A 15,790-nucleotide genomic window follows, 5' to 3' on the forward strand; every position below is an offset into this window, starting at 1 on the left:
TTAATGTTCTGATCCCAGGTTGCATCCTCACGATCCATTCTCTTTATAGGAGACATTTGAGTCCAAGCTCTCATGGTCTTCTCTGAAATTCCTTTCTGTCTCTAAACCAAGATTTTGTTAAAATATCTGGGGAGAGGAGAATCACAGACCCCTTTGGGAATCTGATGAATCATTTGAGAATCTAATGAATGCTCAAGCCCTCTTCCCAGAAAGATTTGCATGTGCACACACACACGTTTGCATACAAATATAAGGATTTATAGATTCTCTGAAACCCACCCAGGGATTCCAGGTTAAGAATCTCTGAGAGTTCCAGGACCACATGAACCATGGAGTCTTATTATAGAGATTCCCAGCCTGGTTCAGAGATTGGATGTACACCTGTCCCAAGCTTTTTGACCTCCTGGATCTACTTTTAATTCTGATTCACTGTTCTTGTTTGGCTTTATTTCTTTCATACAAAATTAACATGTGTACTCTGTAGATCACTTAGGAAACACCAATGAGTGCGAGAAGAAAATTAAAATCACCAAAAACTCCCACCAGTCAGAAGATAATCCACTGCTAAAATGTTGATGTCTTTCCGTTTAGTTGTTTTTCTCTTCTGTAGGGGCACCTGGGTGGCTCAGTCGTTAAGCGTCTGCCTTCGGCTCAGGTCATGATCCCAGAGTCCTGGGATCGAGCCCCGCATCGGGCTGCCTGCTCGGCGGGAAGCCTGCTTCTCCCTCTCCCACTCCCCCTGCTTGTGTTCCCTCTCTCGCTGTGTCTCTCTCTGTCAAATAAATAAAATCTCAAAAAAAAAATTGACAATAACTTGACAGGATCTACTACCACCTCCTCTCAATCTGCCGGCCAAATGCCGGGACAGTACTACAGCCCCCATCACTGAAGGTGAGTGTGCTTTACCCCCTGCTCCCACTCTAGGAGGTGACAAGGACATGGACTTTGATATTGAGAAGACCACGGGCAGCATTGTCATCGCCAAGCCTCTCGACACAAGGAGGAGGTCGAGCTATAACTTGACTGTGGAGGTGACCGATGGGTCCCACACCATTGCCACTCAGGTTAGAGGCCTCCCTGGGGACCCCTGAGCTGAGAGGGGATGGGAGGCCTCCTTGGTTGGGATAAAGCTACAGAAGAATTTTGGTGGATGTGGTGTAGCTCAGAGGGCACTGAATTTGGAATCAAGGTTTCGCATTCCAGTCTTACCTGATATACTTTCTACTTCTGTGCTCTTGGGACAATTCTTGTTTCCACTGTGGATCTCTGTGTAATCAAGGGCTTTGTCTAAATGATCAGTTTTCAATTAAAGATAGAGTTCCATAGGGGCTACCAGGGGTACGAGAAAGGACAGTAAGTGGGGCTCTGGATTTCTACCATGGTTTCAGCCAGAGTTTTATCTGTTTCAGATGTTTTTGGAATTTCACAAAAAAATTCACTTGAAGAAAAGGCCCTTTGGATCAGAATTTTGCTTTTGAAAACCACTAGACTGCATGTTATTTCAAAGCCTTGTGATTTTGAAATCCTATCATTCATTCAACAAATATTTATTGAGTGACGGCTGTGTGCCAGGCACTGTGCTAGGCACAGATGATATGGTGAAGAACCAGACAGACAAGGTCGCTGACCCCCTAGAGCTTATGGTCTACCTTCTCTCTCATTCTCCTCCCTAGGTCTACATCTTCATGATTGCCAATGTTAACCACCATCGGCCCCAGTTTCTGGAGGCTCATTATGAAGTCAGAGTTCCCCAGGATACACTGCCTGGGGTGGAGCTCCTCCGAGTCCAGGCCACGGATCCAGACAAGGGCAAGGGCCTAATCTATACCCTACATGGCAGCCAAGACCCGGAAAGTGTCAGCCTCTTCCAGCTGGACCCAAGCAGTGGTGTCTTGGTAACTGTGGGGAAGTTGAACCTGGGCTTGGGCCCCTCCCAGCACACACTGACAGTTATGGTGAGTAAGCTGAGAGATCAGGGAAAGATGCACTTGCATGTGGATGTGTGGTGGTGGACATGCACAGAGGCACGCTGAAGTTTCCCTTTCCCCTGACGAGCCAGGTGTACTGATGCTCATGATGACCCATGACATGAAATGTGACATTTTACAGTCAGCCAGGGGCACCTTCCATTAGGGATGCCTGAGAGTAAAGAAGAGGGGAGAGCTGCCAAGGAATATCCTGCAACCCCGGCTTTCTCTGGGTTCACTCCAAATACCCCCCAACAGTTTTCGCCCTGCTCTATGACTGCATGACCACAATGGGGACTGACATGGTGTCAAGCTGGGAAGGACCGAAGACCATCCCCCCCTAAAGCAAGCACTGGGGTGAGGAAGTGAGACATGTGGGGCATTAACATTGAAGGACTCCCTTTCAGGGTTCTGTGCCCGCGCTTTTGTGATCCTGAGAGGGGGCCTCCTTCAATCTATGTCTTGTGTGCCTCATGTGTCTCACTGTGTTCCAGCCCTGACCTGACCCACTTCTCTCATCTTACACCTGAGGCCCAGAGAGGGACAGATTTGCTTACCTCATACAGTTCTTTATGATGGAACCAGAATCAAAGCCAGCCTCCCTGACTCAAGATGCAGGGTTTTATGTGCTAGTTTATCATCCTCGGGGCATATAAATATACATTAAAGGCTCTGCAAAGTCCTGTAGCAAAGAAAGCTTTAACTTCATTTAATTTAGTGCTGCCTAAATTTAGTCGACCATAGAAGTTTTTCCCCTGCGTAACATGTTAACATCTTGAGGAACTAATAGTCTCTGAGAACTAATTTGGAAAATACTGTTTCTGTGCTTATTTCTGCCTTTCTCCTAAAGTGGGATTATCCATGAAAATAGCTAAGCCTAATAATCACTAATTTATAAATTTATTTTTTAAAAAAAGGGAGCATAAATGAGAGCAAAATTTAAATGGATACAGAAAGTTACAATTAGGTATGTTTTTCACTGGCATTGTATTTCATTGACCTTAATTTAACCCTGCCTCCTCCGATTCCATTTGCTGCTCATGGCATTATCCCCTTGGGCCCATAGGTGCGAGACCAGGAGATGCCCATCAAGAGGAACTTTGTGTGGGTGTCCATTTACGTGGAGGATGGAAACCTCCACCCACCCCACTTCACCCAGCTCCACTATGAAGCAAGTGTTCCTGACACCACAGCCCCTGGCACAGAGCTGCTCCAGGTCCGCGCCATGGATGGTGACCGGGGAGCCAATGCTGAAGTCCACTACTCCCTCCTCAGAGGTGAGAGGCTTGGCCATGAGTCCAGAGCATGAGGGAAGAGTCTCTGACAATAAGAAAAAGCACCAGAGGCATGAATTTGCAAGTAAATCAAATGCCAGGTTCTCTAAGCTTTGGCAAATACCATTTCTAGAACATTCTCTGGGATTATAATAACCTAATTTAATACACTTCCAAAGATGGTAAGAATAATAACTAAGGGCCTACTTAAGTTATGGAAGAATTTATATACATATTATATAAATTCACCAACAACTGTATTTGTAAAAGATGCTTATGAAGTCCATGTAACATTTTAAAATGTAGTATCTTTGTGCCTTTACAATAGAAGGGACCTATAAATACCTTATAAGATGTATGGCACAGTTTTAGGAATTACATTTGGGAGTAACATTTTCTGTTAAGGCCGTATCATGATTTCTTATGTTATATGGTTTTCCCCTCTCAAAAATGGGAACAATATTCCCTGTGCCAGAAAGTCTTTGTAAAGATTAAAAGAGAAAATGTATGTTAATACATGTTGTAAACTGTAAAATATATGAATGCCAAGGGTTTATTACTATCATTGATAAGTGTTAATTAAAATGTCAATATCTAGTATCCAACTAATTATTAATGATAATTTTAATGTTTGATAATTCATAATTAATGATATTTAATAATTATTATTATCTTTAATAAAGTTAATACTCCATAGAGCTAGATGTTGTGGAGGGACAAAATGAACGTGACTTGCTTTCTGCTCTCACAGAGCATAATGTTCATTTATTGCTTATATGCTTTCCAGAAATCAGAGCTTTTGCATTTTTTTTTAAGAAACAAAAGTTGTTATACTTTGCCATGTGGCAGAAATCTATGCATCACTGAAGAACAATAATACAAATTCTAACCCATTAATTGCTTACTTTTTGTGATTTATGAAGCATACTCACGTCTTCTATCTCATTTTATCTCACTGACAACCCCACTGATGGAGGTACTAATTTTATTTTCCAGATAAGTTAAGATTAGTTTTAAACTGTTCTTCTGATTATAGAAATAACACATGCTCATTTTTTAAAACATGAGAGAAACAGGAATATATAAAGAAGAAAATAGCATTCAGCCATAGTTTTCTGCACAGACAAAATAATTTTGTGTATTTCCATCTTTTTTTTAAATATTTTATTTATTTATTTGACAGAGATTGACACAGTGAGAGAGGGAACACAAGCAGGGAGAGTGGGAGAGGGAGAAGCAGGCTTCCCACGTAGCAGGGAGTCTGATGTGGGGCTCGATTCCAGGACCCTGGGACCATGACCTGAACCCAAGGCAGACGCTTAACAACTGAGCCACCCAGTCGCCCCTCTTATCTTTTTGGTGCATCTTTTTGCCATAGTAAGATTGAAGTGAATATACAATTTTGTGTCCCAATTTTTTCTCTCAGCAATATAACATAAATTATAATTATGCTTAGGTAGTTTACTTGGCTACTTCTAATAGAACTATTTTTAAACTGCAGCCTACCTATTGAAACTGTGTTCTTTGACAGAACTTAGGGTTTGTATCACATGGGCAAATTGGGAAATCACCTCACTTGTCAGCTGGAGAATGGCTTCCATGAGTGGGGGGAATCAGATGGACTGTTTTGTGATGAAGCCTAGCTATTTGTCTCCCATTGAAATAATAAAATATGTACCTGAGTGATAAACAGCATAAGAATAGTAAAGAGCCGTACTTCCCTGAGTGGAAGACCTGTACCCCTGGTGGTGAGCAGAATTATTCAGGTGTTACTGAGTCATGGCATTAAATAGGTAATCATCTCATTACAAGAAAAAAAATGTGCCTATGTGAGATAATGGATGTCAGCTAAACTTATTTTGGCAGTCACTTTGCAATACATATGTATATCAAATCATTATGTTGTACATCTTAAACCAACACAACATTATATGTCAATTATATCTCAGTAAAACTGGGGGGGGAGTGTCAGTTATGCAAGATGAAATTCTAGAGATCTGCTGTATGACATTGTGCTTATAGTTAACAATATTGTGCTATAATCTTAAACATTTGTTAAGAGGTAGATCTCATGTTATCTGTTCTTACCATAAAAAGAAAGAGAGAAGGAGGGAGGAAGGGAGGAAGGAAGGAAGGAAGAAAGGAAGGAAAGCAGGCAGGAAGGAAGGCAGAAAGAAAGGAAGGAAAGAAGAAAGGAAGGAAGGAAGGAAGGAAGGAAGGAAGAAAGGAAGTGTTGCTGTTAGGTTAGACTTTTAAAACTGTGATAACTTTGAGACCCTATTTTTTAGGGAAATACAATTAATTTTCCACATTATTTTTTGTGAATCATATAATGTTGTATAACTGTAACTTTCTTTAAAACCTAAATTTGAAATGTTATGCATTTATCAAAATGAATATTAAATTTTAATTTTATTAAATTTTAAAAGGCCTACAAAAAATAGGCTACCAAATGTGGAAAGAGTACTCCCCCTTGATTCTCATTTGGGCTTCCTGATAAGTCAAGGACAACGCTTTCCCTGGGTATTAGAATCTCTTTAATTCTTCCCTAACACTTGCTACTCTTTGTTTTTACCATAGAAAGAGGATAGGTCTCAGGCTCATATCCTATAACAAGCAATAGATTTTATCCAGATTTTAATAAGATATTTTTTCCCACTGACTTGTTTCTATGGTAACCTCTGATTTATGGCAAGAAATAATGATTTTCTTTTCTAAAGTAGCGATACAAAAGTTGCCTGTTAAAATATTTTAAATTTAAGAAAATGAGTCAATTTAAAGGAAAATATCCATTCAATAATAGTACAAAATAGTAAAGGTAGGGGCTGGGTATTGAAAAAATTGTAAAGGCAATGTGAGAATGCCTGCAGTTTAGGAAATCCATGTGTGGTAGAAAGGGCATTTGATCAGGATCCTCAAGGTCTGGGTGTTCTATCCACTCTCTCCCCACTTAACTGTGTGCCACTCAACTCCCAAGCCAGACAAGAAAGGATCTTCCCACTGTAGACTATACTGGGAGCAGACAGGGTAGTGTATTAAAGTCTCTCCTATAAAAGCCACCACTGAAATAGAGTGGAGTGTGTTTTCCTACAAACCATATGTTTCCTTCCTTTGCCTTCAAGACCTTCTGCAGCTTTGGTTTACAGCTTAAGTTGTGACCCCAAAACTGAGTGATCATTGAAGCTGCCATTTATGGAGTACCTAGTATGTGCTCATGTAAGGTATTTTATAAAGTAGGTATCTTCCCTATAAACTACATCAGGGTAACACGGGATATAGATTTTTGTCCTGTACAAGTTTTGTGTGATAGCCTCTTTACTGATCTAGAAAGTATCTCTTGAACATGTGGTAAATTTCAGTTTGTCTTGTCATTTGTTTCAGGGAACAGTGAGGGTTTCTTCAGCATCGATGCCCTGCTAGGCATCATCACTCTGGCCCAGAAACTTGATCAAGCAAATCATGCCCGGTATAGTCTGACAGTCAAGGCAGAAGATCAAGGCTCCCCACAGTGGCATGACCTGGCTACAGTGATCATTAATGTCTACCCTTCAGATAGCAGTGCCCCCATCTTCTCCAAAGCTGAGTACTTTGTAGAGATCCCTGAATCAATCCCTATTGGCTCCCCAATCCTCCTTGTGTCAGCTACAAGTTCCTCAGAAGTTACCTATGAGTTAAGAGAGGGAAACAAGGATGGTGTATTGTCCATGAACTCATATTCTGGCCTCATTTCCACCCAGAAGAAACTGGACCATGAGAAAATTTCATCTTACCAGCTGAAAATCCGAGGCAGCAATATGGCAGGTGCATTTACTGATGTCATGGCTCTTGTTTACATCATTGATGAAAATGACAATCCTCCCATGTTCTTAAAGTCCATTTTTGTGGGCCAAGTTAGTGAAGCAGCTCCATTATACAGCATGATCATGGATGAAAACAACAACCCCCTTGTGATTCGTGCCTCTGACCATGATGAAGAAGCTAATTCCTTGTTGGTCTATGAAATTTTGGAGCCAGAGGCCTTGAAGTTTTTCAAAATTGATCAAAGCATGGGAACCCTAACCATCATATCAGAGATGGATTATGAGAGCATGCCCTCTTTCCAATTCAGTGTCTACGTTCATGACCAAGGAAACCCTATCTTATTTGCATCCAGGCCTGTCCAGGTCATCATCAATGTCAGGGATGTAAATGACTCTCCTCCCAGGTTCTCAGACGATGTATATGAAGTAGCAGTAGTGAAGCCCATCCATCGGGGTATGGAGCTCCTCATCGTGCAGGCCAGCGATGATGACTCAGAAGTCAATTATAGCATCAAAACTGGCAATGCTGATCAAGCTGTTGCCATCCATCCCATCACGGGTGGTATATCTGTGTTGAATCCTGCTTTCCTGGGGGTCTTTCGGGAGCTCACCATCAGGGCTTCTGATGGCCTGTATCAAGACACTGCACTCGTAAAAATTTTTTTGACACAAGCCCTTAACACAAGCTTACAGTTTGATCAGATTATCTATAGGGCAACCGTGAAGGAGAATTTACAGGGTAGAAAGGCACTGGTGATTCTTGGCGCCCAGGGCAATCATTTGAATGACACTCTTTCCTACTTCCTGTTGAATGGCACGGATATGTTTCATATGGTCAAGTCAGCAGGTGTGTTGCAGACAAAAGGTGTGGTGTTTGACAGAGAAGAGCAGGACACTTATGAGGTGGCAGTGGAATTGAGGGACAATCGGACCCCTCAGCGGGTGGCTCAGGCTCTGGTCAGAGTCTCTGTTGAGGATGTCAATGACAATCCCCCTCAATTTAAGCATCTGCCCTACTACACGATTATCCAAGATGGCACAGAGCCAGGGGATGTCCTCTTTCAGGTATCTGCCACTGACCAGGACTTGGGGGTAAATGGTGCTGTCACATATGCATTTGCAGAAGATTATACATATTTTCGAATTGACCCCTATCTTGGGGACATATCACTGAAGAAACCCTTTGATTATCAAGCTTTAAATAAGTATCACCTCAAAGTCATTGCTCAGGATGGAGGAACCCCATCCCTCCAGACTGAGGAAGAGGTACTTGTCACTGTGAGAAATAAATCCAACCCACTGTTTCAGAGTCCTTACTACAAAGTGAGAGTGCCTGAAAATATCACACTGTATACACCAATTCTCCATACCCAGGCCCGAAGTCCAGAGGGACTCCGACTCATTTACAACATTGTGGAGGAAGAGCCCTTGATGCTGTTCACCACTGACTTTAAGACTGGTGTTCTGACAGTAACAGGCCCTTTGGACTATGAGTCTAAGACCAAACATGTGTTCACGGTCAGAGCCACAGACACAGCTCTGGGGTCATTTTCTGAAGCCACAGTGGAAGTCCTGGTGGAGGACGTCAATGATAATCCTCCCACTTTCTCTCAGTTAGTCTACACTACTTCAGTCTCAGAAGGTTTGCCTGCTCAGACCCCTGTGATCCAACTGTTGGCTTCTGACCAGGATTCAGGGCAGAACCGTGATGTCTCCTATCAGATCATAGAGGATGGCTCAGATATTTCCAAATTCTTCCAGATCAATGGGAGCACAGGGGAGATGTCCACAGTTCAAGAGCTGGATTATGAAACTCAACAACACTTTCATGTAAAGGTCAGGGCCATGGATAGAGGAGACCCCCCACTCACTGGTGAAACCCTTGTGGTTGTTAATGTATCTGACATCAATGATAACCCCCCAGAGTTCAGGCAACCTCAGTATGAAGCCAATGTCAGTGAGCTGGCAACCTGTGGACACCTGGTTCTTAAAGTCCAAGCTCTCGACCCTGACAGCAGGGATGCCTCCCATCTGGAGTACCTGATCCTTTCTGGCAATCAGGACAGGCACTTCTCCATTAACAGCTCATCAGGAATAATTTCTATGTTCAACCTTTGCAAAAAGCACCTGGACTCTTCTTACAATTTGAGGGTAGGTGCTTCTGATGGGGTCTTCCAAGCAACTGTGCCGGTGTATATCAACACTACAAATGCCAACAAGTATAGCCCAGAGTTCCAGCAGCATGTTTATGAGGCAGAATTAGCAGAGAATGCAAAGGTGGGAACGAAGGTGATTGAGTTGCTAGCCATAGACAAAGACAGTGGTCCCTATGGCACTGTAGATTATACCATCATCAATAAACTAGCAGGTGAGAAGTTCTCCATAAACCCCAATGGCCAGATCACCACTCTGCAGAAACTGGATCGGGAAAATTCAACAGAAAGAGTTATTGCTATTAAAGTCATGGCTCAGGATGGAGGAGGACGAGTGGCCTTCTGCACTGTGAAGATCATCCTGACAGATGAAAATGACAACCCTCCACAATTTAAAGCGTCTGAGTACACAGTGTCCATTCAATCCAATGTCAGTAAAGATTCCCCAGTTATCCAGGTGTTGGCCTATGATGCAGATGAGGGTCAGAATGCAGATGTTACCTATTCAGTGGACTCAATAAAGGACTTGGATGAAGAGGTCATTGAAGTCAACCCAACTACTGGTGTTGTCAAGGTGAAGGAGAGCTTGTTGGGATTGGAAAATCGGGCCTTTGACTTAAAAATCAAAGCCCAAGATGGGGGCCCTCCTCACTGGAACTCCCTGGTGCTATTACGACTTCAGGTGGTTCCTAATGAAGTACCCTTGCCCAAATTTTCTGAACCTCTGTATACTTTCTCTGCATCTGAAGATCTTCCAGAAGGGTCTGAAATTGGTTCTGTTAAAGCAGTGGCCGCGCAAGATCCAGTCATCTATAGTCTAGTGCAGGGCACCACACCAGAGAGCAACAAGGATGGTGTCTTCTCCTTGGACCGAAACACAGGAGTTCTAAAGGTGAGAAAGGCCATGGACTATGAGTCCACCAAATGGTACCAGATTGATTTAATGGCACATTGTCCCCATAATGACACTCACTTGGTTTCCTTGGTCTCTGTCAATATCCAAGTGAAGGATGTCAATGACAATAGGCCTATATTTGAGGCTGATCCCTATAAGGCTGTTCTCACTGAGAATATGCCAGTGGGGACCTCAGTCATTCAAGTGACTGCCAACGATCAGGACACTGGCGATGATGGCCAGGTGAGCTACAGGCTGCCAGTGGACCCTGGTAGCAATATCCATGAGCTCTTTGCCATTGACAGTGAGACTGGCTGGATCACCACACTCCAGGAACTTGACTGTGAGACCCACCAGACCTACCGCTTTTATGTTGTGGCCTATGACCATGGAAGGACCATCCAGCTATCTTCTCAGGTTCTGGTTGAAGTCTCCATTACAGATGAGAATGACAATGCTCCCCGATTTGCTTCTGAAGACTACAGAGGATCTGTGGTTGAGAACAGTGAACCTGGTGAACTTGTGGTTACTCTTAAAACCTTGGATGCTGATATCTCTGAGCAGAACAGACAGGTCACCTGCTATATCACAGGTAAGGATAACTGTCTTGGAATGGAGGCACTGGGGTACATTGAAAAAAGTATAGTAAGAGGTGCCCTAAGACATGGGTTTAATTCCTGGCTCTTCTACCTATTATCAATGTGACCTTGGGTATATTAATTAACCTCCCAGGACCTCAGGTGCTTCACCTGTAGACTTTTCATGCCTATTCTCATTCACCTCCCAAGGATGCTGGTAAGATCTTTTTTTAAATTAACATATAATGTATTATTTGTTTCAGGGGTACAGGTCTGTGATTCATCAGTCTTACACAATTCACAGCACTCACCATAGTACATACCTTCCTCAGTGTCCATCACCCAGCCACCCCATCCCTCCTAACCCCCTCCACTCCAGCAATCCTCAGTTTGTTTCCTGAGATTGAGTCTCTTATGATTTCTCTCCCTCTCCGGTTTTGTCTTATTCCACTTTTTCCTCTCTTCCCCTACAATTCTCTGCCTTGTTTCTCAAATTCCACATATCAGTGAGATCGTATGATAATTGGCTTTCTCTGACTTATTTTGCTTAGCATAATACCCTCTAGTTCCATCCACATTGTTGCAAATGGCAAGATTTCATTTTTTGATGGCTGCATAATATTCCATTGTGTGATATATATATCTCACATCTTCTTTATTCATTCATCTATTGATGGACATCTAGGCTCTTTCCATAGTTTGGCTATTGTGGACATTGCTGCTATAAACATTGGGGTGCATGTGCCCCTTCGGATCACTACATTTGTATCTTTGGGGTAAATACCCAGTAGTGCAATTTCTGGGTCATAGGGTAGTTGTATTTTCAACTTTTTGAGGAACCTCCATATTGTTTTCCAGAGTGGCTATACCAGCTTGCATTCCCACCAACAGTGTAGGAGGGTTCCCCTTTCACTACATCCTCGCCAACATCTGTCATTTCCTGACTTGTTAATTTTAGCCATTCTGACTGGTGTGAGGCGGTATCTCATTGAGGTTTTGGTTTGGATTTCCCTGATGCCGAGTGATGTTGAGCACTTTTTCATGTGTCAGTTGGCCATTTGGATGTCTTCTTTGGAAAAATGTCTGTTCATGTCTTCTGCCCATTTCTTGATTGGATTATTTGTTCTTTGGGTGTTGAGTTTGATAAGTTCTTTATAGATTTTGCATACTAGCCCTTTATCTGATATGTCATTTGCAAATATATTCTCCCATTCTGTCAGTTGTCTTTTGGTTTTGTTAACTGTTTCCTTTGCTGTGCAAAAGGTTTTTATCTTGACGAAGTCCCAATAGTTCATTTTTGCCCTTGCTTCCCTTGCCTTTGGTGATGTTTCTAGGAAGAAGTTGCTGCAGCTGAGGTCAAAGAGGTTCTGCCTTTGCTCTCCTCAAGGATTTTGATGGATTCCTGTCTCACATTTAGGGTGTTTCGTCCATTTGGAGTCTATTTTTGTGTGTGGTGTAAGGAAATGGTCCAGTTTCATTCTTCTGCCTGTAGTTGTCCAATTTTCCCAACACTATTTGTTGAAGAGACTGTCTTTTTTCCATTGGACATTCTTTCCTGTTTTGTCGAAGATTAGTTGACCATAGAGTTGAGGGTCCATTTCTGGGCTCTCTATTCTGTTCCATTGATCTATGTGTCTGTTTTTGTGCAAGTACCATACTGTCTTGATGATTACAGCTTTGTAATAGAGCTTGAAGTCCGGAATTGTGATGCCACCAGCTTTGCTTTTCTTTTTCAACATTCTTCTGGCTATTTGGGGTATTTTCTTGTTCCATACAAATTTTAGGGTTATTTGTTCCATTTCTACGAAAAAATTGATGGTATTTTTTAAAATTTTATTTTATTATGTTATGTTAGTTACCATACATTACATCCTTGATTTTTGATGTAGTGTTTCATGATTCATTGTTTGAGTATAACACCCAGTGCTCCATTCAATATGCGCCCTCCTTAATACCCATCACCGGACTAACCCATCCCCCCACCCCCTCCACTCTAAAACCCTCAGTTTGTTTCTCAGAGTAAAGTTGATGGTATTTTGATAGGGATGGCATTAAATGTGTAGACTGCTCTAGGTAGCATAGACATTTTCACAATATTTGTTCTTCCAATCCATGAGCATGGAACGTTTTTCCATTTCTTTGTGTCTTCTTCAATTTCTTTCATGAGTATTCTATAGTTTTCTGAGTATAGATGCTTTGCCTCTTTGGTTAGATTGGTAAGATTTAACTTAAAAAAATTTCTTGAGAGCCTCCTATAAATTGGGAAGTGTTTTGCAGAGAGGATTTCTTATTTCTTTAGGTGGAGTAGACAGAATAGAAGGGAGATACTGTAACTGCTCTCAGTCAGCTTCTAGAGGATGGAGAAGATGTCAATAATGGTATGATCCCTGAAAATTCTGTCAGATGACTGTCCTTGTGGAGTGTATTCTGCCTAGAGCAAGTTGTGGATACTAGAAATGTTCCTTAAGTCAATCACAGGACTTAAGTGTCAGAGTGAAAACACTTCCATAGGTATGATTCCAGCTCAATACCCTCACTTCACACACAGGAAAACCAAAGCGCAGATGGGGCAGAAATTCAACCAAGGTCACACTCCAAGCTTGAGTGAGGTCTGGGATTAAAACCACACCCTACGATCTATTTTCCCCAGTGGATACCTATTGCAAACCTAAATTATCCCAACTCCTGTCCAGTGGCTGAACCAGCTAGCCAGTGGCCAAAAAAGAGTTTCTTTACTTCTCAATGTCCCTTTCCCCCTCTCCTGGGTTCCATGTCATCCCATCCCCATAAGTATGGCTCCTTCTGCTATCACAGCTCTCTGACAGGAAGTTAATGAATCTGAAGTTCCAACCAAGAATCATAGACTCCTATAGAAACAACCTGGATCAGAGCCGTTCAAAATATGGAAACTTAGGGAAATAGAATCTTATCATCTTATAATGACAGACTCTGAAAAACACAGTCTTAACATCTCTGAGTAATAGAAAAAATGTCAATAGATCATGAATTCCTGGAATAGTTGAGTCTTGGAACTCTGGAATCTTGGAATCTCATAAATCCATCTCCTCTATCAGTGACTGGTGTCAAGGAAAGATGACTCAGAAGCAAACTTAGTGATCCATGGGAACCTCCATTTAGTCTGTGTCCTCATTTGTAAAAATAAAACCTCAGAGAGCTTAGCATTGTTGATCACTTCCCACTCTCCTGCTGTTGAACAGATACTAGATACCAGAAGATTCTTGTATAAAATTGAAATATGCTTCCTTTTAACTTCCCCCAGTGCTTTCCAAAGTACACAAAAAAATAAGAAACCTGCCCCTCAACTACGTATTTTAGAGTGGTGCTTCTCACAGTGATAATAAACACAGTGATAATTAATAGGAGGCCTTTGAAGTCAGAAGAACCTTCAAAACACCAAACAACTGACTCAATATAGAACTGTGGGTCACTAGTTAAGGAAGGAAATGTTTGTCTTTCCTAGCAATCCTAAAAAAAGGGTCATCTGGGCAGCCACCTTAGGCACATAGCCTGGTTTGTTCCTATTCCTTGACTTCTGGAAGCTTTGTTCCATCTTTTTAGAGGGAGATCCCTTGGGCCAGTTTGGAATCAGCCAAGCTGGAGATGAGTGGAGGATTTTCTCGAGGAAGACCCTGGACCGTGAGCACATGGCCAAGTACTTGCTCAGAATCACAGCTTCCGATGGCAAGTTCCAGGCTTCGGTCCTTGTAGAGATCTTCGTCCTGGACATCAATGATAACAGTCCACAGTGCTCACAGGTGAGAGCCTTGTGAGGATGAGGTGGCATTGGAGGCAAAGAAGCTAGAGTGAAGGCCAAGAGGAAGGAGGAAGACTCAGGGGACGATCTCTGAGGCTGGGCATCACTGATCAGCTCTTGCTTCTCCCCAGCTAGCCACAGACTAGTGCCCTTGGCAGGGTGCATTCTAGGTAATTCCTCCCCTCCACCCCTGGCATAGGGATGTCACCAAGCTCTTTAGAACCCTTCTCTCCCTACACTCCCTTCAAAAGTCTACTTCTCTGCAAAATATACCAGAAGTAAAGTAACTTCTTCATTCTCCAAACAGTCTGCTGTGCCCAGTGGGAAAACCCCTCCACCACTCAGCTTGGGCTCATTATCAAATACATCCAAATAGTACTGCCCCCAGAGACACCTTGCACTGCCCCCATGCCCATATTATGTATATCCCCACATCTACATGGGTGATAACACCACAGATGCCCTCCTTGAGGTTATATGTATACACAAACATGCAGACAGGGCAGTTACATTTTTGTTGAGGACTTCATTTAATTCAACCCTACATTTCCTGTGAAAACAAATATTGAATGGTGGTGGTGGTGGTGGTGGTATGTGTGTGTGTGTGTACACTTGTGTGCGTGTGTGTGTGTGTGTGTGTTGGGGAAGGAACTGTGTTCTTAGAGGACATAAATGAACAATCATTGTCCTATAGCTTTGCGTTTAAACATATTTTTTAAATACAGTAAATAATTTTTAACTTTGGGAGATTTGCATTACCTCAAAGTTTTCAGATAAACTATTAATATTTTACTTTTATAACATTTTAAATTACAATAATTCAAATTTGTATTAAAAAATCCAGCCATTCAGTATATATACATAAATGCAAACTTACACATACTCACCCATATATACATACACAAAGGATCATCTACAACTCTATATATACATGCAAATACTTATACATATATACACACAGATACAGAAGCATATACCTACATACCCACAACATTCATCCTTCTGTATACCCATCCACACATGGAAATATACATATATAATTCACACAAACATATGTGCATTGGCATATATACACTTCACTTATTTGCACACATATATGCAACCCAGACATTGTAACACAAAAAAATACATATGTCCCATCACCTTTTCTTCCTCTGTCTTTTACACTCCAACCACATAAAATCATAGTAGAAAAAGAGAACCTATGTTATCAGGATGCATGGAAAATGCCTTTGCAGGATCCAAGATGATGACCTTCTCAGTGGTCTCAGAAGGGCTCTCTAGAGCCCCTAGAGGATTTAGGCAGGTGAGCTTCATGGTCAAGGACATGATCTCAACATGCATATGT

General features: G+C 42.0%; 2 protein-coding genes across 4 annotated transcripts in view; one reads left to right on the top strand and one right to left on the bottom strand.

Annotated features, from left to right (window-relative positions):
• The window catches only part of SLC36A1 (solute carrier family 36 member 1), a 252,623-nt gene that overhangs the window by 149,975 nt on the left and 86,858 nt on the right, over nucleotides 1-15,790 (bottom strand). The gene's annotated exons all lie outside the window — the stretch shown is intronic.
• The window catches only part of FAT2 (FAT atypical cadherin 2), an 83,180-nt gene that overhangs the window by 34,956 nt on the left and 32,434 nt on the right, over nucleotides 1-15,790 (top strand). For both annotated transcript variants that reach the window (XM_027605684.2, XM_027605685.2), the window contains 5 exons: nucleotides 925-1,064; nucleotides 1,674-1,955; nucleotides 3,034-3,244; nucleotides 6,623-10,681; nucleotides 14,247-14,443. In XM_027605684.2, coding sequence (XP_027461485.1) covers nucleotides 925-1,064; nucleotides 1,674-1,955; nucleotides 3,034-3,244; nucleotides 6,623-10,681; nucleotides 14,247-14,443 — 4,889 coding nt within the window. The remainder of the gene's footprint in view (nucleotides 1-924; nucleotides 1,065-1,673; nucleotides 1,956-3,033; nucleotides 3,245-6,622; nucleotides 10,682-14,246; nucleotides 14,444-15,790) is intronic.

Source organism: Zalophus californianus, chromosome 5 (genome assembly GCF_009762305.2).
Source record: "Zalophus californianus isolate mZalCal1 chromosome 5, mZalCal1.pri.v2, whole genome shotgun sequence".
NCBI classification, from domain to species: domain Eukaryota; kingdom Metazoa; phylum Chordata; class Mammalia; order Carnivora; family Otariidae; genus Zalophus; species Zalophus californianus.